Source organism: Pristiophorus japonicus, chromosome 4 (genome assembly GCF_044704955.1).
Source record: "Pristiophorus japonicus isolate sPriJap1 chromosome 4, sPriJap1.hap1, whole genome shotgun sequence".
NCBI classification, from domain to species: domain Eukaryota; kingdom Metazoa; phylum Chordata; class Chondrichthyes; family Pristiophoridae; genus Pristiophorus; species Pristiophorus japonicus.
The window spans coordinates 5,102,747-5,128,710 of record NC_091980.1 but is presented as its reverse complement, the minus strand read 5'-3'; the positions used below and the strand labels follow the sequence as shown (position 1 = coordinate 5,128,710).

At 46.4% G+C, this 25,964-nt stretch overlaps 1 protein-coding gene across 1 annotated transcript in view; it reads right to left on the bottom strand.

Moving 5' to 3' along the window:
* The window catches only part of maml1 (mastermind-like transcriptional coactivator 1), a 93,869-nt gene that overhangs the window by 12,237 nt on the left and 55,668 nt on the right, over positions 1–25,964 (bottom strand). Inside the window, exons 2-4 of the mRNA XM_070877981.1 lie at positions 21,491–22,846; positions 18,603–18,845; positions 8,910–9,027 (exon numbers count right to left, since the gene is read on the bottom strand). Coding sequence (XP_070734082.1) covers positions 8,910–9,027; positions 18,603–18,845; positions 21,491–22,846 — 1,717 coding nt within the window. The remainder of the gene's footprint in view (positions 1–8,909; positions 9,028–18,602; positions 18,846–21,490; positions 22,847–25,964) is intronic.

The following is a 25,964-nucleotide window of genomic DNA, read 5'->3' as shown; positions in this document are numbered from 1 at the left end:
AACATGTTAATGTGGGGACATTACTAAAAACAAAATCAACTACACGATTAATGACCCCGATATCGAATCTGACTATCCACGTGAGGGGACCCCTGGGCAACAGTGATCCCAATATTAAATTCAAATAAATCAAACAGAAATTGCCAAAAATGTAACATTAGTTCCTGCGTGTATTAAGAGTTCTCCTAACCTTTCCTTCAATCTTTTGTTCATAACTAAACGTCTGCTTATAGTTACTAGCAAGTGGAAATAATTTCCCCCCTATTTAATTTATCTAAACTCCTTATAATTTTGACCACCTCTATCAGATCTCCTTTTAAACAACTTTGTTCTGATAAATGAGATCAGCAAAACTCCAAAAATTCCAAACAAATGGGGGAGAAAGAAGTATTCATGTGTGGGAGGTCTACGCAGCATTCTACACTGAAGATGATGAATCCAACAAGGTAACAGCAGCAGAAATGTACATGTTAAAAATGCTATAAGCTGGTGAGAATCTCAGCACTAAACACAACCCAAAATTAACTGCTCATAGGGCAGGAGGGCGAGCACAAAATTCATTGCTCTTTTTAAAAATAAAACTCAAGATTTTCAAACCAGCAGCACCCATTAATCAAACAGCATTACAATTAACCTTCCTGTAGAGGTATGAGTTTATCTGCACGATGACAGGTTTTCAAGTAGTCTACTCCTCTTAACTCAAAGCATCTTTTAATGACATTTATAACTGCAATATTCTTCCAGTATTTTGCCCGATTCAAATTACTGGTAAATTTGAATTCCCTCCCCAAATGGGTCCTGACCATTTCATCTGGTGCGCAAGTTGAATTCAACCTGGTACCTGGGTTATCCAAGCGCTGGAAAATGCAAGCCAATCGCCAAAGGGAACCGATCCCATTTCTGCTCCGTACATCAGGCACATGATCCAGTCCATTCCCTCAGAAGGTGTCAACGAGCTAAATTATAGCATTCCTCTCATCATAAAACCCAGATATCTTCTATTACACTGATCTCTACGGTAATCTGTACCCAAAGGCAGAACGCAAAGCGTTTGAAGAAATGCTTGGGTGGGGAAAAATAAATAATCTGCAGTTAATTGAGCTTCCTGTAAGGGGTTGGGGGGGGGAAAAACGACACACAAGGGGGGGGAAAACGACACACAAGGGGGGGAGAAACGACACACAAGGGGGGGAGAAACGACACACAAGGGGGGGAGAAACGACACACAAGGGGGGGAGAAACGACACACAAGGGGGGGAGAAACGACACACAAGGGGGGGAGAAACGACACACAAGGGGGGGAGAAACGACACACAAGGGGGGGAGAAACGACACACAAGGGGGGGAGAAACGACACACAAGGGGGGGAGAAACGACACACAAGGGGGGGAGAAACGACACACAAGGGGGGGGAAACGACACACAAGGGGGGGGAACGACACACAAGGGGGGGGAACGACACACAAGGGGGGGGAAACGACACACAAGGGGGGGGAAACGACACACAAGGGGGGGGAAACGACACACAAGGGGGGGGAAACGACACACAAGGGGGGGGAAACGACACACAAGGGGGGGGAAACGACACACAAGGGGGGGGAAACGACACACAAGGGGGGGGAAACGACACACAAGGGGGGGGAAACGACACACAAGGGGGGGGAAACGACACACAAGGGGGGGAAACGACACACAAGGGGGGGAAACGACACACAAGGGGGGGAAACGACACACAAGGGGGGGGAAACGACACACAAGGGGGGGGAAACGACACACAAGGGGGGGGAAACGACACACAAGGGGGGGGAAACGACACACAAGGGGGGGAAACGACACACAAGGGGGGGAAACGACACACAAGGGGGGGAAACGACACACAAGGGGGGGAAACGACACACAAGGGGGGGAAACGACACACAAGGGGGGGAAACGACACACAAGGGGGGGAAACGACACACAAGGGGGGGAAACGACACACAAGGGGGGGAAACGACACACAAGGGGGGGAAACGACACACAAGGGGGGGAAACGACACACAAGGGGGGGAAACGACACACAAGGGGGGGAAACGACACACAAGGGGGGGAAACGACACACAAGGGGGGGAAACGACACACAAGGGGGGGAAACGACACACAAGGGGGGGAAACGACACACAAGGGGGGGAAACGACACACAAGGGGGGGAAACGACACACAAGGGGGGGAAACGACACACAAGGGGGGGAAACGACACACAAGGGGGGGAAACGACACACAAGGGGGGGAAACGACACACAAGGGGGGGAAACGACACACAAGGGGGGGAAACGACACACAAGGGGGGGAAACGACACACAAGGGGGGGAAACGACACACAAGGGGGGGAAACGACACACAAGGGGGGGAAACGACACACAAGGGGGGGAGAAACGACACACAAGGGGGGGGAGAAACGACACACAAGGGGGGGGAAACGACACACAAGGGGGGGGGAAAACGACAGAGGGGAACAGAGGGGAGAGGTGTGCTTTTGTTGAGCTGGGGCTGCAGCACTTTGTCTGAAGCACGGCAGTGCGAGCCTGAAAGTTGACTTTGACAGGTTAAGTTCCAGCATCTAAATGCAGAGCCGACTGCCAGCTGCTCACAACACTGGAAATTCAAACAGGCTCCAACAGCTGACTCTGAAGCAGCGAAAGTCTAAGCAGGCGGGTTCTAGGTTTTAGCCGACAGCAGGCATGAGGGATGAATCTGTTCTTGAAGCTGGGAGGTCACAAAGTCTGTATTACTGCCGTTGTGCAAGAGCACGCAGCAGCTAGCTAGAGGGATGAAAAGTGAAGATACCCCAAGTAGACCCAGCGAACAGAGCTAAAGAAGCCAGCTCCCACCATGGTCCTGGCATTTAATTCTGTGACGACTGACAAACAAGCTAGAACTTCCCACTGGACTAAATACTTTACGGACTAATGAGCTGTTGGTAGGTATAGGGTTAGGGTAGTGGCTAGGTTACTGGATTAATAAACCAGAGAACACGAGTTTAAGAATGAGAATTCAGTTTTATAAAATTTGGAAATAAAAAGCTAGTCTCAGTAAAAGTGACCATGAAGCGGTCGGCTTGTCATAAAAGCCCATCTGGTTCACTGCAGTCCCTTTAGGGAAGGAAACCTTCGGTCCTTGCCTGGTCTGGCCGATACAACCACATCCGTGTGGGACTGGAGCAATGTAAGAACATAAGAAATAGGAGCAGGAGTAGGCCATATGGCCCCTCGAGCCTGCTCTGCCATTTAATATGATCATGGCTGATCCGATCATGGACTCGGGTCCACTTCCCTGCCCTCTCCCCATATCCCCTTATGACCTTATCGGTTAAGAAACTGTCTATCTCGGTCTTAAATTTATTCAATGTCCCAGCTTCCACAGCTCTGAGGCAGCGAATTCCACAGATTTACAACCCTCAGAAGAAATTCCTCTTCATCTCAGTTTTAAATGGGCGGCCCCTTATTCTAAGATCATGCCCTCTAGTTCGAGTCTCCCCCATCAGTGGAAACATCCTCTCTAAATCCATCTTGTCATGCCCCCTCAATCTTGTACGTTTCGATACGATCACCTCTCATTCTTCTGAATTCCAATGAGTAGAGGCCCAACCTCCTCAACCTTTCCTCATAAGTCAACTCCCTCATCTCCAGAGCAACCTAGTGAACCTTCTCTGAACGGCCTCCAATGCAAGTATATCCTTCCTTAAATACGGAGACCAAAACTGTACGCAGTACTCCAGGTGTGGCCTCACCAATATCCTGCATAACTGCAGCAAGACTTCCCTGCTTTTATACGCCATCCTCTTTGCAATAAAGGCCAAAATTCCATTGGCCTTCCTGATCACTTGCTTACCTGCATACTAACCTTGTGTTTCATGCACAAGTACTGCAGCACTTTGCAATCTTTCTATATTTAATAACTTGCTCTTCAATTTTTTTCTGCCAAAGTGCATAACCTCTCACTTTCCACCATTATACTCCATCTGGCAATTTTTTTGCCCACTCACTTAGCCTGTCTGTCTTTTTGCAGATTTTTTTGTGCCCTCCTCACACATTGCTTTTCCTCCCATCTTTCTATCGTCAGAAAACTTGGCTACGTTACACTCAGTCCCTTCATCCAAGTAGTTAATATAGATTGTAAATAGCTGGGGTCCCAGCACTGATCCCTGTGGCACCCCACTAGTTACTGATTGCCAACCCGAGAATGAACCATTTATCCCTACTCCCTGTTTTCTGTTAGCCAATCCTCTATCCAGGTTAATATATTACCTCTAAACCAGTGAACTTTTATCTCGTGTTGTCTATGAACTGCCCAGAAGTGATGATAAATGCTGGCCTTGCACACGAAAACCCACATGAAATAAATTTTAAAAAAGCAACAAAATGACTGATAACTACCTCAAGTTTCAATCATGTGCAGTTAAATTGCTGGCTTTGGCATTTGAATGTTTCTATAGTGTTCTATTGTGCGGTTTCATTAAAATAACTAATTTAAATCTTTGGATAATCTAAATTTTTTGAACAAAAAATGATTAAATTAAGGGGAGTGAACTGTACGGTGTGAATTCAGCGACCGATGTGGTAATGCTGCCGCACACGATAGTGATGCATTCGTGAATCATTCCATATTAATATGCCTAGAATATTTATCAACGTCACAAGAGTCAATCTCACAAAATTAGTCCAGAAATGTAATTAGGAGCCTCAAGATGACAAAGCAACGTTCTATCGAGGTAAAGAGAAACTGGGACTCGACTCAATGGATGACATTCAGGCTTGGGCTGATAAGTGGCAAGTAACATTCACACCACGCAAGTGTCAGGAAATGACCATATCCAACAAGCGAGAGTCTAACCACCGCCCCTTGATATTCAACGATATTACCATTCGAATTCCCCACCATCAACATCCTGGGGGTTACCACTGACCAGAAGCTTAACTGGACCAGCCACAAATACCATGGCAACAAGAGCAGGTCAGAGGCTGGGTATTCTGCGGCGAGTGTCTCACCTTCTGACTCCCCAAAGGCTTTTCACCATCTACAAGGCTCAAGTCAGGAGTGTGATGGAATACTCTCCACTTACCTGGATGAGTGCAGCTCCAATAACACTCAAGAAGCTCGACACCATCCACTTGATTGGCACCTCATCTACCACCTTCAACATTCACTCCCTCCACCACCAGCGCACCGTGGCTGCAGTGTGTACCATCTACAAGATGCACTGCAGCAACTCACCAAGGCTTCTTTGGCAGCACCTCCCAAACCCACGACATCTACCACCTAGGACAAGGGCAGCAGGCGCATGGGAACACCATCACCTGCAAGTTCCTCATCAAGTCAAAATCCTGGAACTCCCTCCCGAACAGCACTGTGGGAACACCTTCACCACACGGACTGCAGCGGGTCAAGGCGGCAGATCACCACCACCTTCTCAAGGGGCAATTAGGGATGGGCAATAAATACCGGCCTTGCCAGCGACATCCACAACCCAGAACGAACTTTTAAAAATAGGAACAGAAAATGCACTGTGTCCATCAGCAAGATATATTAAAGAAAATCCGCAAGGTTCTGTGCTGGGGCCCCAGCTGTTTACATTGTACATTAATGATTTAGACGAGGGGATTAAATGTAGTATCTCCAAATTTGCAGATGATACTAAGTTGGGTAGCAGTGTGAGCTGTGAGGAGGATGCTATGAGGCTGCAGAGTGACTTGGATAGGTTAGGTGAGTGGGCAAATGCATGGCAGATGAAGTACAATGTGGATAAATGTGAGGTTATCCACTTTGGTGGTAAAAACAGAGAGACAGGCTATTATCTGAATGGTGATAGATTAGGAAACGGGGAGGTGCAACGAGACCTGGGTATCATGGTACATCAGTCATTGAAGGTTGGCATGCAGGTACAGCAGGCGGTTAAGAAAACAAATGGTATGTTGGCCTTCATAGCGAGGAGATTTGAGTACAGGGGCAGGAAGGTGTTACTACAGCAGTACAGGGCCTTGGTGAGGCCACACCAAGCCACAGGAATGTGGGAAGGGAGGACCTTGAGACAATCACTATCACTAGGGGGGTAGTGCTGGACAGGCTAATGGGACTCAAGGTAGACAAGTCTCCTGGTCCAGATGAAATGCATCCCAGGGTATTAAAAGAGATGGCGGAAGTTATAGCAGATGCATTCGTTATAATCTACCAAAATTCTCTGGACTCTGGGGAGGTACCAGCAGATTGGAAAGCAGCTAATGTAACGCCTCTGTTTAAAAAAGGGGGCAGGCAAAAGACAGGTAACTATAGGCCGGTTAGTTTAACATCTGTAGTGGGGAAAATGCTTGAAGCTATCATTAAGGAAGAAACAGCGGGACATCTAGATAGGAATAGTGCAATCAAGCAGACGCAGCATGGATTCATGAAGGGGAAATCATGTTTAACTAATTTACTGGAATTCTTTGAGGATATAACGAGCATGGTGGAGGGAGGTGTACCGATGGATGTGGTGTATTTAGATTTTCAAAAGGCATTCGATAAGGTGACACACAAAAGGTTACTGCAGAAGATAAAGGTACGTGGGGTCAGTGGAAATGTATTAGCATGGATAGAGAATTGGCTGGCTAACAGAAAGCAGAGAGTCGGGATAAATGGGTCCTTTTCGGGTTGGAAATCGGTGATTAGTGGTGTGCCACAGGGATCGGTGCTGTGACCACAACTGTTTACAATATACATAGATGACCTGGAAGAGGGGACAGAGTGTAGTGTAACAAAATTTGCAGATGACACAATGATTAGTGGGAAAGCGGGTTGTGTCGAGGACACAGAGAAGCTGCAAAGAGATTTAGATAGGTTAAGCGAATGGGCTAAGGTTTGGCAGATGGAATACAATGTCAGAAAGTGTGAGGTCATCCACCTTGGGAAAAAAAACAAAAAAAAGGGAATACTATTTGAATGGGGAGAAATTACAACATGCTGCGGTGCAGAGGGACCTGGGGGTCCTTGTGCATGAATCCCAAAAAGTTAGTTTGCAGGTGCAGCAGGTAATCAGGAAGGCGAATGGAATGTTGGCCTTCATTGCGAGAGGGATGGAGTACAAAAGCAGGGAGGTCCTGCTGTAACTGTACAGGGTATTGGTGAGGCTGCACCTGGAGTACTGCATGCAGTTTTGGTCACCTTACTTAAGGAAGGATATACTGGCTTTGGAGGAGGGACAGAGACGATTCACTAGGCTGATTCGGGAGATGAGGGGGTTACCTTATGATAGATTGAGTAGACTGGGTCTTTACTCATTGGCATTCAGAAGGATGAGGGGTGATCTTATAGAAACATTTAAAATAATGAAAGGGATAGACAAGATAGAGGCAGAGAGGTTGTTTCCACTGGTCAGGGAGACTAGAACTAGGAGGCACAGCCTCAAAATACAGGGGAGCCAATTTAAAACTGAGTTGAGAAGGAATTTCTTCTCCCAGAGGGTTGTGAATCTGTGGAATTCTCTGCCCAAGGAAGCAGTTGAGGCTAGCTCATTGAATGTATTCAAGTCACAGATAGATAGATTTTTAACCAATAAGGGAATTAAGGGTTATGGGGAGCAGGCGGGTAAGTGGAGCTGAGTCCACGGCCAGATCAGCCATGATCTTGTTGAATGGCGGAGCAGGCTCGAGGGGCTAGTTGGCTTACTCCTGTTCCTAATTCTTATGTTCACACCTGGAGTATTGTGTAGAGTTTTGGTCTCCTAACTTGAGGAAGGACATTCTTGCTATTGAGGGAGTGCAGTGAAAGTTCACCAGACTGATTCCTGGGATGGCAGGAGTGACATATCAAGAAACACTGGATCAACTGGGCTTGTATTCACTGGAGTTGAGAAGAATGAGAGTGGATCTCATAGAAACGTTTAAAATTCTGACCGGTTTAGACAGGTTAGATGCAGGAAGAATGTTCCCAATGTTGGGGAAGTCCAGAACCAGGGGTCACAGTCTAAGAATGAGGGGTAAGCCATTTAGGACCGAGATGAGGAGTGGTGAACCGGTGGAATTCTCTACCACAGAAAGTTGTTGAGGCCAATTCACTAAATATATTCAAAAAGGAGTTAGATGTAGTCCTTACGACAAGGGGGATCAAGGGGTATGGCGAGAAAGCAGGAATGGGGTACTGAAGTTGCATGTTCAGCCATGAACTCATTGAATGGCAGTGCAGGCTCGAAGGGCTGAATGGCCTACTCCTGCACCTATTTTCTATGTTTCTATGTTTCTAAAATCGGTCAACATTTTGAGCAGAGACCTGAACTCTCAAAAGTTCTGATGTAAGATGAGTGATCAAATTGGGGGATTTGTGACTGTACTTCACACCAATTTTTAATAGTCAAATTTAACAGTTTTAAAGCTTATCACAACTTTTCTCGCTCTCTGCTACAACCCAAAAATCAATCTTTCTCTTTTATAGTCCTTTGCTTCAAGTATTTAGCTAAAATGTGGTCTGATTATAGAAACGATAAACACAAGACAGAAGTGTGTGAAGGAAGCCTGAACCACAGCAGATCTGTTGACCGATGCAGGCACAGAAAAGGGAGTGAAAAGCTGATGCCATAAATCATTTTAAAAGGGAGTTAGACAGGTACTTGAAGAACTTACAGGGTTACGAACAAGAAGCGGGGAATGTGGAACAAAGCACGACTGCTCGGTCTAAGAGCCAGAGTTTCGATGAAAAAGAAACAACAGTACCAGTACTGTCACAGCGTGCTCCACGCAAACTTTGGCAGAGGGCAGTAGGAACCACCTTTGTGTGACCTTCGCTCTTCCAATGTTAGATCAGGAGAATCATGATCTTTCAATTAAGTATTCAGGCTGCAGCATGAACTTCACCAGTGCGGACGCCTGATGGAACATTTACCCCAGCAATGATGCCCCACTTACCCTGAAACTGACCGACCTGCTCAACACGGTATGGGTTTTGCTGCTGATCCTGGTATTGAGGTGGGGGCCTGGTGAGGTGCCTCTGCAACTGTTGTTCCTGCTGTTTTCGCTGCTTCTCCTGAAACAGGAGAAATAATCGGTTTAGGATTGCTGCAATTCATTTCAATTTGTAAACTGAACTAGAGGTGGTGTTTTTTTTGTTGCCGTGAACACTGCCCAGTAAACGGGCAGGACGCAAACGGCAAAGACGCTGCCTGCAGTTTCTGGCATGGGAGTCGGCCGACTGCACAATACCAACTATAACTGACAGGCAAGATAATGAAGCTATCCAAAGGCAGGTTGGTGCATTAAAAGGAGAAGGAAAATAACATTTCCCCACATTCATGTCTCGTGATATCAATACAAAAGTGCTTGCTGGAAACTTGAAAAGGCAGCGGTCATGTTTTGGATGTTCTAATGATTCATGGAAAGTACAGTTGAACATATGCAGTTGCAGTTTAGAAAAGTAATGACTTCAGTTTCAAACCCAGCAGCAGATATGATCCCAGAAGCCACTAATTAAACTCAGCAACCCCATTGCGTCTCTTTCCCTGACTCATCAAAACCCTGTAATAAAACAATTCTTTTAGATCATTGAAGCATAGAAGACATAAGTAGGAGTAGGAGGAGTCCATCTGGTGCCATTCAATAAGATCATGGCTGATCTGATCTTGGCCTCAGCTCCACTTCCCCGCCGCTCCTCATAACCCTCGACTCCCTTATCGTTCAAAAATCTGTCCATCTCTACCTTAAATATATTCAATGAGCCAGCCTCCACAGCTCTGAGGCAGAGAATTCCACAGATTCACAACCCTAAGAAATTCCTCATCATCTCAAGTTTTGCACATGGTATTGGGGGTAATGTATTGACGTGGAGAGAGAAGTGGTTGGCAGACAGGAAGCAGAGAGTCGGGATAAACGGGTCCTTTTCAGAATGGCAGGCAGTGACTAGTGGGGTGCCGCAGGGCTCAAATGCTGGGACCCCAGCTATTTACAATATATATTAATGATTGGAGTGTAATATCTCCAAGTTTGCAATGACACTAAGCTGGGTGGCAGTGCAAGCTGTGAGGGGGACGCTAAAAGGCTGCAAGGTGACTTGGACAGGATAGGCGAGTGGGCAAACGAGTGGCAGATGCAGTATAATGTGGATAACTGTGTGGTTATTCATTTTGGTGGCAAAAACATGAAGGCAGATTATCTGAATGGTGACAGATTAGGAAAAGGGGAGGTGCAACAAGACCTGGGTGTCATGGTACATCAGTCATTAAAAGTTGGCATGCAGGCAGTGAAGAAAGCAAATGGTATGTTGGCCTTCATAGCTAGGGGATTTGAGTATAGGAGCAGGGAGGTCTTACTGCAGTTGTACAGGGCCTTGGTGAGGCCTCACCTGGAATATTTTGTTCAGTTTTGGTCTCCTAATCTGAGGAAGGACGTTCTTGCTATTGAGGGAGTGCAGCAAAGGTTCACCAGACTGATTCCTGGGATGGTAGGGCTGACATATGAGGAGAGACTGGATCCACTGGGCCTGTATTCACTGGAGTTTAGAAGGATGAGACACAATCTCATAGAAACATAAAATTCTGACGGAACTGGACAGGTTAGATGCAGGAAGAATGTTCCCGATGTTGAGGAAGTCCAGAACCAGGGTACACAGTCTAAGGATAAGGGGAAAGTCATTTAGGACTGAGATGAGGAGAAAATTCTTCACTCAGTTGTTAACCTGTGGAATTCTCTACCACAGAGAGTTGTTGATGCCAGTTCATTGGATATATTCAAGAGGGAGTTAAATATGGCCCTTACGGCTAAAGGGATCAAGGGGTATGGAGAGAAAGCAGGAAAGGGGTAATAAGGTGAATGATCAGCCGTGATCTTATTGAATGGCGGCGCAGGCTCAAAGGGCCAAATGGCCTACTCCTGAACCTATTTTCTATGTTTCTAAATGGGCAATCCCTTATTCTGAAACGATGCCCCCTAGTTCTAGATTTCCCCACGTGGGGAAACATCCTCTCTGCATCGACCCTGTCGAGTCCCCTCAGAATCTGATACATTTCAATAAGATCACTCTCATTCTTCTAAACTCCAATGAGAACACAATAGGAACAGGGGTAGGACATATGGCCCCTTGAGCCTGCTCCGCCATTCAATATGATATAGGCTCAACCTTTCTTCAGAAGACAACCCCTTCATCTCAGGAATCAACCTCGTGAACCTTCTCTGAATTGCCTCCAATGCAAGTATTTCCTTCCTTAAATAAGGAGACCAAAACTGCACGCAGTACTCTCGATGTGGTTATAGCAAGACTTCCCTACTTTTATACTCCACCCCCCTTGCAATAAAGGCCAACATTCTGCATGGGATCCTTGGCTTTAATTAAGAGGCAGAGAGTACAAAACTTGCCTATATCATTTGTTAGACTCCAGCAGGAGCATTGTATCAGATTCTGGGCACCACACTTTAGGAAGGATGCCAAGACCTTGGCGAGGGTGCAGAGGAGTTCACAAGTGTGCTCCAGCGATTGAGGGACTTCAGTTATGTGGAAACAGTAGAGAAGCTGGGACTGTTCCCATTGGAGCAGATTTAATAGAGGTGTTCAAAATTATGAAGAATTTTAATAAAGTAGATAGGGAGAAACGGTTTCCAATGGCAGGAGGCTTGGTAATCAGAAGAGACAGATTTAAAATAGCTGGCAAAAAAGCCAAGGAGAATATTTTATTATCGAGTTATGATCTGGAACGCACTGCCTGAAAGGGTGGAGGAAGCAGATTCAATAGCAACTTTGAAAAGGAAACGGGATAAAAACTTGAAAAAGAACAACGCGCAGGCAATGGGGAAAGAGCTGGGCGAGTGGGACTAATTGGTAGATCTTTCAGAGAGCTGGCACAGGCACGATGGGGTCAATGACCTCCTCCCTGTGCTGTATGACTTATTTCACAATTGATGTTTATAACCAATCTACAAGCTTTTTTTGGCCAACATTATACAAACTGCCATAAGATGAAATATCAATTTATATCCAGCTTGTGACATGAGTTACCAGGCCAGACAGGATATAAATTTGTACCAGATTCTCCCTTCTCTGAGGACACCACACCACCAGCAACTTGTATTTATATAGCACCTTTAACGTAGTAAAATGTCCCAAGGCACGAAAATTAGAAATGATGTTACAATTTTACTTGCAATTCATTGATGAGTTTATGACAACACAAACTCCTCTTTGCTGTGTCTATTCCATCACATTTTCGACGTTGCAGGCTAGTCAAGTTTCCAAAATCACTGCCCTGAATGAACTGGCTACCAAACTTGCTGATTTCTGGCATTCTCAGACATAGAGATGGACAATAGGAAATGGCCCAGGATTCAGACTGACGGAGCTTCTTCGACAGCACCTCCCAAACCAGCGACTTCTACCAGCTCGGACAAGGGCTGCATGGGAACACCACTACCTGCAAGTTCCCCTTCTAGTTACACACCATCCAGACTTGGAAATATATCGCCATTCCTTCATTGTTGCTGGATCAAAATCCTGGAACTCCCTCCCTAACAGCACTGTGGGAGCACCTTCATCACACGGGACTACAACTGTTCAAGGCTACGGCTCACCACCACCTTCTCAAGAACAATTAAGGATGGGCAATAAATGCCGGCCTTGCCAGCAATGCCCAGTGAACAAAGTCAAAAAATTAGTGACACATTTGTTAAATGATACATTGCATTTAATTTTTCTCCACATCCGTTTCACATTCATACCGAAGAATTAAAGTTATATTTTAAAATAAAAGTGTTATGAATTTGAAAGGATTTAAGCTGTAACAGTATTTTCATAAAATTCTCAAGTGGAACAGGACTACAGCATATAGTTCCGATTGTGATTTCACCCATGCTTTAACCACAGGTATTAGACTGTGCATGCTTGCCGAGAATTAATGGTCTTGAATGCCGATTGTGCCAAGTCTGGTATCTCTACAATGAGCGTGGGTTTTTGGCGTGCAGTCACTGCTGTCCGATAAAACAGGTTACTTGAAACTCCACTGACAACGCAGCAAAGATTCATGTACCAATTTCAACATCGGAACCAATCCCTCCAAACAAATGCATTACATCACTGCAAACATTTTTTTCTTGTGCATGTTTACTGATGTGGGAGGCAAGACACATTATTTATGCAATTTTTCTCAGCCATAAAGTCTTTGTCTCGCTCCCCTCACGACAGGATAGTCGAGTTAAACCTATCAATTATTTGAATTTTGCAACTCTACCCCCCGCCCCCCCCACCACACACACTCTCCTCTCTCCCTCAATCAGTTTCATTTTCTGGTCACCAGTTCCAGCTTCTCTAACAAAACAATCACACTGCTGCCTGCCCAAGGACATTGCAGCTGTGCATGTACTCAAGATGCCAGTTGATTTTAATGTCAGGAAAGAGCATTTTAAAACAGGGTGACCCTTTGTCCCAGTTTGCTGGGGATAGCCCCCGGGTGAGGTACCGTGTCCCTGGGCAAACAATGTTCCCGATTCACAAACCTCACCCCCAAAGTGTACCCCTGGGCACAAAAGCAAAATACTGCAGATGCTGGAATAAAAACAGAGAATGCTGGAAATCTCAGCGGGTCAGGCAGCATCTGTGGAGAGGAAGCACAGTTAAAGTTTCGGGTCGATGACCCTTCGTCAGAACTGGAGAGTATTTGGAAAGAACAGATTGTTAACCAGCACGGAAAGGGAGAGGGGAAGAAATAACAAAAAGGGAAGGTCTGTGATAAGGTGGAAGACAGGAGAAATTAGAGACACAAAAGGGACGATGGCCCAAATTCAAATGGTAATGCCAGGAGGTAGAAAAACGTCAGTCAAGATAGGGTGTGAATGGTGGGATAATGCCCAAACGCCATTAGAGACAGAAAAAAATATAAACAGGCTTGGGGGGGGGGGGGGGCGGAGGAGAGCCAAAGATTGGCAGCAGTTACGCTCTGAAATTGTTGAACTCTATGTTGAGTCCAGAAGGCTGTAAAGGGCCTAAACGAAAGATGAGGTGCTGTTCCTCGAGCTTGCGTTGAGCTTCACTGGAACAGTGGAGGAAACAGAGGACAGCGAGGTCATAGTCGGAATGGAGGGGAGAATTAAAGTGACAGGCGACCGGAAGCTCAGGGTCACATTTGCGGACTGAACGGAGGTGCTCCACAAAGCGGTCACCCAATCTACGCTTGGTCTCCCCAATGTAGAGGAGACCACATCGTGAGCAGCGAATACAGTATACTAAATTGAAAGTAGTACAAATAAATGGCTGTTACATCTGGAAGGAGTATTTGGGGCCCTGGATAGTGGGAAGGGAGGTGGTAAAAGGTGTTGCACGGGAAGGTGCCATGGGAAGGGGAGTGGATGCTGGGGGTGACTGCAGAATGAATAGAAAGCAGGAAAGGGATTCCGAGGGAATGATCAGCCATGATCTTATTGAATGGTGGTGCAGGCTCGAAGGGCCGAATGGCCTACTCCTGCACCTATTTTCTATGTTTCTATGGACCAGGGTGTTGCGGAAGGAGCGGTCCCTTCAGAATGCTGAGGGGGGAAGATGTGATTGGTGGTGGGATCACGCTGGTGATGGAAGATGATCCATTAAATGGTGAGGCTGATGGGGTGAAAGGGGAGGACAAGGAGAATCCAGTCATGAGAGGGAGGGGAAGGGTGAGAGCAGAGGTGCGGGAAATAGAACGGACACGATCGAGGGCCATGTTAACCATGGCGGAGGGGGAATCCTCTGTTGAGGAAAAAGGAAGACATGTCAGAGGCACTAGTGTGAAAGGTGGCATCGTCAGAGCAGATGCAACGGAGGGAGAAACTGGGAGAATGGAATGGAGTCCTTACAGGATGCGGGGTGGGAGGATGTGTAGTCCAGGTAGCTGTGGGAGTCAGTGGGCTTATAGTGAATACTGGTCGAAAGTTTATCCTCAGAGATGGAGACAGAGAAGTTGAGGAAGGGAAGGGAAGAGTCAGAGATGGACCATGTGAAGGTGAGGGAAGGATGGAAATTGGATGCAGAGTGAAATACATTTTCAAGTTCAGGACGAGAGCAGGAAACGGCACTGATACAGTCATCAATGTACCGGAAAAAGAGGTGAGGGAGGGAAATCAGAGTAGGACTGGAACAAAGAATGTTCCACGTATTCCACGAAAAGGCAGGCATAGCTAGGACCCATGCGGGTTCCCATAGCAACACCTTTAATTTGGAGAAAGTGAGTGGCGTTAAACATAGAAACATAGAAAATAGGTGCAGGAGCAGGCCATTCAGCCCTTCTAGCCTGCATCACCATTCAATGAGTTCATGGCTGAACATGAAACTTCAGTACCCCCTTCCTGCTTTCACGCCATACCCCTTGATCCCCCGAGTAGTAAGGACTTCATCTAACTCCCTTTTGAATATATTTAGTGAATTGGCCTCAACTACTTTCTGTGGTAGAGAATTCCACAGGTTCACCACTCTCTGGGTGAAGAAGTTTCTCCTCATCTCGGTCCTAAATGGCTTACCCCTTATCCTTAGACTGTGACCCCTGGTTCTGGACTTCCCCAACATTGGGAACATTCTTCCTGCATCCAACCTGTCCAAACCCGTCAGAATTTTAAACGTTTCTATGAGGTCCCCTCTCACTCTTCTGAACTCCAGTGAATACAAGCCCAGTTGATCCAGTCTTTCTTGATATGTCAGTCCCACCATCCCGGGAATCAGTCTGGTGAATCTTCGCTGCACTCCCTCAATAGCAAGAATGTCCTTCCTCAAGTTAGGAGACCAAAACTGTACACAATACTCCAGGTGTGGCCTCACCAAGGCCCTGTACAACTGTAGCAACACCTCCCTGCTCCTGTACTCAAATCCCCTCGCTATGAAGGCCAACATGCCATTTTCTTTCTTAACCGCCTGCTGTACCTGCATGCCAACCTTCAATGACTGATGTACCATGACACCCAGGTCTCGTTGCACCTTCCCTTTTCCTAATCTGTCACCATTCAGATAATAGTCTGTCTCTCTGTTTTTACCACCAAAGTGGATAACCTCACATTTATCCACATTATACTTCATCTGCCACGCATTTGCCCACTCACCTAACCTATCCAAGTCACTCTGCAGCCTCATAGCATCCTCCTCGCAGCTCACACTGCCACCCAACTTAGTGTCATCCGCAAATTTGGAGATACTACATTTAATCCCCTCGTCTAAATCATTAATGTACAATGTAAACAACTGGGGCCCCAGCACAGAACCCTGCGGTACCCCACTAGTCACTGCCTGCCATTCCGAAAAGTACCCATTTACTCCTACTCTTTGCTTCCTGTCTGACAACCAGTTCTCAATCCACGTCAGCACACTACCCCCAATCCCATGTGCTTTAACTTTGCACATTAATCTCCTGTGTGGGACCTTGTCGAAAGCCTTCTGAAAGTCCAAATATACCACATCAACTGGTACTCCTTTGTCCACTTTATTGGAAACATCCTCAAAAAATTCCAGAAGATTTGTCAAGCATGATCTCCCTTTCACAAATCCATGCTGACTTGGACCTATCATGTCACCATTTTCCAAAGGAGAAGTTGTTCAAAGTGAGAACAAGTTCAGCCGGGTTGAGGAGGGTGGTGGATGGGGACTGGATGGGCCTCTGCTCGAGGAAGAAGTGAAACACCCTCAAGCCATTCCGGTGGGGGATGGAAGTGTATGGCCGTCCATGGTGAAAAGGAGATGGTTGGGGCCGGGAAACTGGAAACTGTTAGAGACAGAGGGAGTCAGAGGAGCCACGGATGTAGGTGGGAAGAGAGTGGGCAAGGGGAGAAAAAAAAAAGTCGAGACAGGAAGAAATAAGTTCTGTGGGACAAAACAGGCTGAAATGAATGGGTCTACCTGTTTGTGGATCTTGGGAAGGAGGGAGAAGCGGGCTGTGCGGGGTTGGGGAACAATGAGGGTGGCGGCTGTGGAGAGAAGATTTCCAGAGGAGCTGGGGTCAGTCACGGTCTGGGAAATTATGGCTTGATGTTCAGTAGTGGGGTCATGGTCCAGGGGGAGGTAGGAGGTGGTGTCAGAGTTGGCGATCAGCCTCTGCAAGGCAGAGGTCGGTTCACCAATCATCAGTGCCACCCTTGTCAGCAGGTATGATGACAAGGTTGGGGTGGGATCTGAGCGAGCGGAGTGCTGCAAGTTCAGAGGAAGGTAGGTTGGAGTGAGTGAGGGAAGCAGAGAAATTGTGACGGCCGATGTCCCATCGGCAGTTTGCAATGAAGAGGTCTAGAGAGGGTAAGTGGTCAGAGGGAGGGGGACCAAGTAGAGCGAGAATTCTGAAACCGGGAGAAAGGGTCAGCTGTACGGGGGAAAGACTCCTGGCGAGGAAGTGGGCACGGAGGCGAAGGCAGCGGGAAAAAGAGCTCAGCATCATGTCGTTCATTGAGGTTGGGGTGTAAGGGGATGAAGTTCAGGCCTTTGCTGAGGACTGATCGTTCGGGGTCAGAGAGGGGAAAGTCAGAGGGGATAGTGAAAACACGGCAGGGGTGAGATTGGAAGAAGGGATGGGATCAGAGGGAAGTGTAAGGGAAGGTGGTTCCGGAGAGACGTTGGTGTCCAAGAGTTGTTGAAGTTTACGATCCTCGGCACCTGAAAAGGAAGGAAAAATGTTTTTGGCTAAAGCATCGGATGAGGCGAAGGATGAAATGGAACTGCGGACCAGGACAGCTTAGAAATAGAGTGAGTCGGAGCTGCGAAAGAGGTGTCGAGAGTGTGCATGTAGCAGCGCATAGCATTGAATGTGAATCTCGGGATGCAGCGAGAGCAGTGGTTTGAGGAATGCTGAATATGTTGGAGAGATCTGTAATCCTGGGTGAATCCAAAACATGAGGGATGGAATTTCATTTGGAATCCACAAGGATTAAGTCAGAGGCAGAGACAGTTATTGAGGACTGAGATGTGAGTGTACCCTCCTGAGCTGTACTTTGCAGCTCAAAGACTAAATTAAACAACTTGTACAATGACCAGAATGACAATGCACATGCGCGACCTTTCTGCGCGTGTGCGGGTTGTTGTTTTAGTTTCCAGCCGGGTGCGTGCTGCCGGAGGTGCCCAGGAGCACGGCAATCGGAGCGGAGAAGGGCCTGGTCACAGTCACCAGGGAAATCCTAAACACTGTTGGGAGGGGGTGCAAGGAGGAGTCAGGTGTGAACTCAGTCACTGGGAGAGGATGGGTCAGGAGTCTGAATGCACTTCAACACGGTGGTTATATCCGTGGTAATTATAAGCATATTTGATTTGTATTTGTAGTGCATCTGTGCAACTGTTAAAAGTATAGGCTGCTGAAAGAATTTGCAAAACCAACGTTTTCCATCCTAGCTACTCTGCTGTGCTCCCACTGTGGTTTAGAAAATATGGTCAGCCTATTTTAATCTCTGATGTTTGAACTTTTCAGACAGCACAATTTTTTTTAATATACTTGACTCTGTACCAATTCTGGTTACATCACAGCAGGCGAGAGACTTTCTCCTCACACCCACGTGTGCACTGGCTGATTTCACACACTAATGGCATTGCGTACTTCAGGATGAGAGTGCAAATGGTGCACGATTGTTTGAATCACTTGTTTGAGTTCCCCTGGATCAGTTGCCATGCCCCCCTCCCCCCATGTTACCCACCCGCTCTGCCAGTAGTTGCTGCCTCTGCAGGTATTGCTGCTCCATCAGTTGTAACTGCTGCTCGCGCTGCTTCTGCTGATCCATCAGTAGCTGCTGTTTCATGGCGGCAGCAGCTTGCTGCTGGCTACTGAGGTACGTGGCGTTTCCGTGGTTACCCGCGATAGAAACAGGAGGCGGCTGGGTTGCTGGAGTTGATGTCTGGACAGAGTTTGGTGCCCTGGTGACAGTTCCTGGATTCTGATCCTATTTAAAACAAAAGGGGCGAAATCATTGCATGTTACATGGAGTGTACAGCCATGCCAGTGTTTATGCTCCACATGAGCCTCTACCATCTCACCCCATCATCATATCCTTCCATTCCTTTCTCCCTCATGCAAGTATCTAGCGTCCCCTTAAACACATCTAATCTATTCGCCTTAACTACTACAGGTTTCACATTCTCACCGCTCTGGGAAAGACACATTTTTCCTAAATTCCTCACTGGATTTATTAATGACCATCTTATATTTATGACCTCTAGTTCTAGTCTCCTCCACAGATGGAACCATTTTCTCTCCGCCTACCCTATAAAACTCTTTCATAATCATAAAAGACCTCAATTAGTTCACCTCTCAGCTTTCTCTTTTCTAGAACAAATCAGAACAAACAAGTTATTTTTTTCTTTACAGCTCCAAAGTCCTTGGGAAGGGAGTCGTGACTGTCCAGCAGAAGCTGGAACTGATGCAGAAAATGAAGCGGATTAAGAAAAGGACGTTACAAAATTTAACTTCGTTTAAACTAATTTGAAACAGACTGACTTGAACTGAGGAGAGATGAAGGGAGCTGGGGAAAAACAGGAGTCACACAAAGACTTAATGGCTTTACAATATTCCTTTACTCAAGGACAATTATTACAAGACTTAAGTTTTGGACAAAGCAAATACCACAAGGGCACTGATGACATAACTTTGTAGAGCTACAGTGGAATGAGAATCTGCTGCAATCTTTACTATACTGACCAACTGAGGCAGTGTGGGCTGTTTAGCTGTGACACTAGACTTATTTAGCTGGAGAATGTCAAATCCATGAGACAGTTTAATTCCCACTTCACTGAGGCGATTTTATTCACAGTTTCTGAAGTCACCAACTCGTACTAATGTCTGGTTCTATGGAAGGCGATAGCCCTCCCCGGTAACTCACCCAATCACTCTTCATGCGTGAGCCCAAGTGTCTGAAGACTATTCATCTACGGACATCAGAACTAAGCCCAATCTTGGCCTCACCCGCAGGCACTTTCCAGCGTAAGGCAGTGGATAGTGACCAGGCGCATGAACAGTACCTGCAGCAACCTAACTCGTGCACGGACTCCGATCAGCTGGCACTGAATCAAGCATACATTCAGGTACACATCATCGCAAATGTTTCCGAGAACGTCAGTAACTTTGCATTGGAAGACTGCTCAACTCATCTATCCATGGCTACATTTAGTTCCTTCACACGGCTAGCAGTGTGGCCACAGAGGAGCAGAGCTACACAACTGTGTTACCGTGAATGGAAAGATGAGAAGAGCTTGAAGGAGAGAGAGAGAGAGAGAATGAACACCAGCGAACTGATGGCCTAGCATGGCGCACCATCATTTGCAAGTGCCCTATTGATTTTAAAAACGAATTCTGTGCATTCACCAATTGATCATTGAGCAGCATGTAGTAATACTGAGCCACGAGGACCAGAAAGGCCTGTGCTGGCTTAGTGGATCCCAGCTGAGTGGAGGGGCACTATAACTGGCTTATCCTTTGGTTCATTCAGTGGAGGGGGACAAGAGAACGATAGCCTGATCTGATCGAGGGGTTTAAAATGTTAAAAGGATTAGAGAGAGTTATATAATCAGAACAGTGCAGCACAGAAGGCAGCTGTTCGGCCCATCGAGTCTGCTCTTTCAAAGAGCAATCCAGTTAGTCCCACTCCCCCCTGCTCTTTCCCCATAACCCTGCACTTTTTCCTTCTTCGTATTTATCCCATTCCCTTTTGAAGGCTACAATTGAATCTGTATCTACCGCCCTTTCAGGCCGTGCATTCCAGATCCTAAACACTCGTTGCGTTAAAAAAGGTTTCCTTCATGTCGCCTTTGGTTCTTTTGCCAATCACCTTCAATCTGTGCCCTCTGGTTAGCGACCGTCCGCCAATGGGAACAGTTTCTCTTTATTTACTCATGCTAAATCCTTCATGATTTTGAACACCTCCATCAAATCTCCTCTTAGCCATCTGTGTTTCAAGGAGAACTACAGGGTTGATAAGAGGGAAACTATTTCCTGTAGTCGAGGAATCAAGAACCAGGGGACATAACCGTAAATTTTGGAGCTAGGCCATTCAGGAGATAAAATCAGGAAGCACTATTTTCTCACAGGGTAGTAGAAATCTGGAATTCTCTCTCCCAAAAGGCTGTGGGTGCTGGGGGAAAATTGATCGATTTTTATTGGGTAAGGGTACAGAGGGATATGGAGCTACAGTGGGTGAGGGAGTTGAGGTGCAGATCAGCAATCATCTTATTAAATGGTGGAACAGACTCGAGTGGCTGAATGGTCTCCTCCTCCTCCTAGCCAGGGTCCCTACCCAGATCCCAAACCCAGTGACACATGCTTGTATAGACAGTGGTTGAGGATAGTATCATTCTTTGCTGTGATGGCCCACCACAATTTCAGAGCTTGCCACTGCTGACAGGCTAGGCTCAGATATGAAGAATGTCCAATTGGGACGAGAGTGCAAAGTCTTGCCAGAGCCCATGAAACCATACTCCAGCGTGCCTTCAGCGAAGGAGGGGGGTGGAAAACGAGAGGGAGGGAAAGGACGAAAGGTAGCCCCACAGCTCGTTGCGTTGGTACTTGCAGCAGAAATGCACACAAAACTCTTACCTGACCGTGTTGCAGAAGGGGCCTGTATGTGATGCCACCCTGGGGAAGCTCCTTCTTCAACAGCATTCGTTTCTGCTCATCGCTGAGGTGGGAAAGCTGATGCTGCTGCTGTAGATACCCGAACATGGCAGCTTTGTTCTGGTTAGGTGCCACCGCCCTTTGGCTATTATCCATTTCAAAATGAGTCAACCGTTTAGTGTTATTGTAGCTCAGCAGATGAGCCTGGCTGTTTGCGGAATTTTGACCTAAAGCGTTCGGCTGGTGGCTCAGCATAGCAACGTGATTCGGCTGGAGGAAGTTGCCACCAGCCTTCGGCGAACTCTTTGGCGGCATGCTAGCCATTGGAAGCTTCTGGCTGAACTCCTGTTGGTGCAGCGAAGGGCTGCTGGGCTTATCGAGGCTGTAGGGCCCACTGAGAGGACTCTGGGTCGGAGCCGCCAACCAGCTTGGCACCTGATTGGGCGAGGGGTGCTGCACTTGCTGATTCTGCAAGCGTTGAGCTCGCTGCTTCTGGTTGGCGGCCATCTGCTGCAGCTGCTGCGCGTGAGACCGTTCCACGGATAGCCCTGCCTTCCCAGGTAACAGTACGCTGGACACGGGCCTGGTGGCACCGGGAGTCGGACCTGAAGCTTGCGCCATTGTCTGGGACACACCAGTCACTGAAGGGGCGGCATTAACCAGAGCCATAGATACACTTGAAAATGAAGGGCCTGATGAAGGCAGTCTGCTTTGTGGAGACCCTGTCTGATCATGTTCAAAGGAGGATGGAGAGAACTCAGTCTTTATAATGATGTTGTCTGGTAAAGAGGTTTGATCAGAAGAACCAGTGGGTTCAATATCCTTCTTTTCTTCAAAATCCTCATTGAAGAGATCCTGTATGTCTTGGTCTGGTACAGAGCGGTTCAGCTCATCAAACAATTCTTGCCATTCTTGTTCGTTCAAATTAATATCTGGGAACAGAGAGGTGCCTGTTGGGTTCATGCAAGCTAAATCCAGCGCAGGCTCCTGCTTAAGCTCTTTTATAAGAGTGAACCCATCACCACCGTCACAGCTCCTGTTCATCGGTACATTGGAGTCAGGAAGACTTTCCTTCTTCACACTGTCCAAGTCGATGGGATGGTTCCCATGACCCTGCGCACTGTCCCCGATGACTGTTCTTTTGTCCTGCTGGTTGAGTGGGGACATTGGTGGCATGCCGTTCGAGGATCCATTAACTGCGAGTCGCCCTGATGCATCTGCCCCATTCAATCGGGGCTTCTTGGTCCCTGAATAGCCCCCATCTCCAAATCCATTCAATTGATCTCCATTCAAAGGAGAGCTACCAGCCTTTATTTTCTTCCTCACCTTCTCCTGAATCTGAATTAAAACAAGAAAATCATTAGGACAGGGAGCTCAAGGAGCGTTTAATATCCGACTAATATTCTCTAATCAACCAGCCAGTTTTAAATAAGGTTGATTCTTCCTGCTCATATTTCGGTACTTTTTTTGAACAATCGAGGGTTGATTTAGCCTTCAACTTTGGACCACGCAAGATAGCTGTTACTTTATTTCGCCTCCCTGCCTACTTTTCTTTTAAATATAACTATGCACTATGACCAGTTGGAGAGTTTTAATTTGTCATTTACTTTAAAAAAAAATGTCTCGGGGTTGATTACAAAAATGGAGGGATGTAATTTAAGCATTGCACTATGCAGAACTAGATTCCTTTAAAAGCTAGAATTTTTAGGACATCATTCTAGATGCTTTCATCTCATGTAATCTGCGAAACATTTACACGGATCATGCAAAGTGAGGTGGCCATTTAAAAAAAATTTAATTTCAATATTTCTTAACGCGACAGATAAATTACTTATAACGAAAGCAGTACAGTGGCTTCTTCAATACCAAACCACAATGAGAATTACAAAAAAAAATTAGGCAATTGTTTCCACAAACACGGTCTATATATTTTTGAAGCCAGTATAGATGCAGTACATTTCTTGGCTCAGATTACTCAGTGTGCTAGAGGCAAACCGCAGGTTATAGCTCCATTATATACTGAGCATCAGGTTATACCCATGCTTTGTACAGAGCAACGTCAGTGCAAAATATATTAAAATTTTACATGATTGTCAAACGGTAAAGGTGAAAGGTGGTGGGGGGGGGGTGGGTAGAGGAGGAGAAGAGAGCCACGGCTGCAGCAATAAACTGATTTTATGGTACATTTACTGAACTAGAAAAAATGATAAATTAGAAAGAAAAATTATGCCCTTCAATGTTTTAAAAAAGTGTAAATTCTGTCAGGTTAAATTAGTGTGCTTGAACTGAATTAAAACCATTTTCCAGAAGTCATGGTTCAGTTCAATCTTGTTTTGAAGTAGAATAGAGACGGAAAGAAAGTGTTCACCGTTTTCATTGTCTAAATGCACAGTGCTACAGAACAGTCTCAGTTAGCAACATGCAAATAGTACTTGTATAAAACTGCATTGTACAAATGCAGAGACAGACATCAGTTTCCGTGATGAACATTTGGCCCAGATAGTTTATTGAAGGTATCTGGTGCCACCTATTGCTAAGCCAATGCCATTACTTTTTAATCATGGAATCGTAGAATGATACAGCACAGGGGGCCCATCGTGCCTGTGCCGGAATTGTAAGTGATTTTTACAAAATCCCATTTGCATACATAGTAGGGAGCAAGTGAAAGTCACATATTTAGTAGAATTTGGATGAAGCTGTAAAGTTTCAAGACACTAATCTGCGCGATTGCCGAGTTTCCGTTAAACAAATTTCACATAAGTGACTAATCGCAACTACTGCCATAACAAAATGCACCCAGAGCCGAGAGCAACTTAATTTGAATGGTTTTTGTTTCAATGTTTATTGCGCAATGTGGATTTTTCAAAGACACCAGAAGTTTTCCTCAAACCCATCTGCAATTAACTTGAGGGATAGAGGCACAGAAAGAAGGGCACAGAATAGCTCGAATGGAGTAGGCCAAAGAGATAAAGGGCTCAATTTTCCCCAGTGATTTGCACCGTTTATTTTGGAGCAGACCATTTTTTTTGGCCCAAATTAAAAAACCCAGTTTCCCTGACCCATTTGCACCAGAGTAACTCAGTTACCATATATTTTGGTTACTTTTTTTCTAGCCAAAAGGGTGTAACCTGCTACCCATGCCAATTCTGGCCATTTAGGGAAGTTTGGCTAGCTGAAAGTTATTCCAGTTCTTCTTAGGCCGGCGTATGTGGCCTCTGCAGAAAAACCTTCTGGAGAGTTAAGGAAATTGGCGCAGGTAGGTGGAGCAGATGCCCGGACAGCAGCAGCAGGAAAGAGAGGGTGGGGGGGGGGGGGGGGAGGAAGGGAAGCTTTTCAGGTATAGTTGGGGGCCCGGACAGGAGGCCACTCGGCTAGAGCTCGCGGCGGGGTAGCTGACCAAGAGGTCACTTGGTGGTTTGGGGGGGGGGGGGGGGGGGGGGGGGGGGGGTGTGGACCGGCAAGTCACTTGGTTGGGGGTGCAGCGGACCGGCGGGTCACTCGGCTAGGGGAGCAGACTGGGCGGCCCTTCGGCCTGGGATAGGGATGGGGATCGGCTCTGGCATCGGGTCTTTAATAATTGGAGTTAAGTTGCTGCAATGTATTTTAGTGTTGCAAGCTGGCTGTATGTTTCACTTTCCAGCTCAGCCCGCAATGTGTCTCTGGTTACCATGGCAACCTGATCTTTTTGGCACAGATGAAGGCTCCACCCCCGAAATTGAAGGACAGGTTAGGCTGCACCAAAATGACGAACAGGGAAACATGGACCATTTTATTTTGCTGTACTTGGGGCCCCAAAAAACGGGTGTATCTCTTCAAGTACGCCAATAAAAAGCTCTGGGAAAATTGAGCCGAAGACTTGCAGTTCTATATAGCACACAACCTCAGGACATCTCAAAGCAGACAGCCAATGAAGTGTAGTCACTGTTGTAATGTGGGAAACATTAATGTACTTTCAAAAGCCTTTACCATTTCTTTATAGATTATCTGCTAGCTGTTTTTCGGAAGCCGTTTTGACCGTTTTAATCTTTTTCATATCATACTTCCTTTATTCCTTGATTTTCTTCAGTATTGTTAGCTCTAGTTTTGTCATACGATTGAGTTTCATTTTAAACTATTTATGCACAGAACTCTATTCTTTGATGCAATCCATCTTGCAATACTGGAAAATACTTATATTTTACTGCCATCACTTGTTTGAAGACTAGGTCATTCTATTTGCCAACTTTCCTACCCAACCAAAATAATAAAAAGTTAATTCTTGGAATGTGGGTTTGGCTGGCAAGGTCGGCATTTATTGCCCATCCCGAGTTGCCCGAAGGGGGTGATGGGCCTTTTTGAAGGCGAGTGCTTTGATGCAACTTAGGGCAGTTACGAGCCAACCACAGTGCCTGACTGTGAACCTGCCAGTACAAGGGAGTAGTGTACCTCAAGGCAGCCCACTTAAGGAAGCAAACAT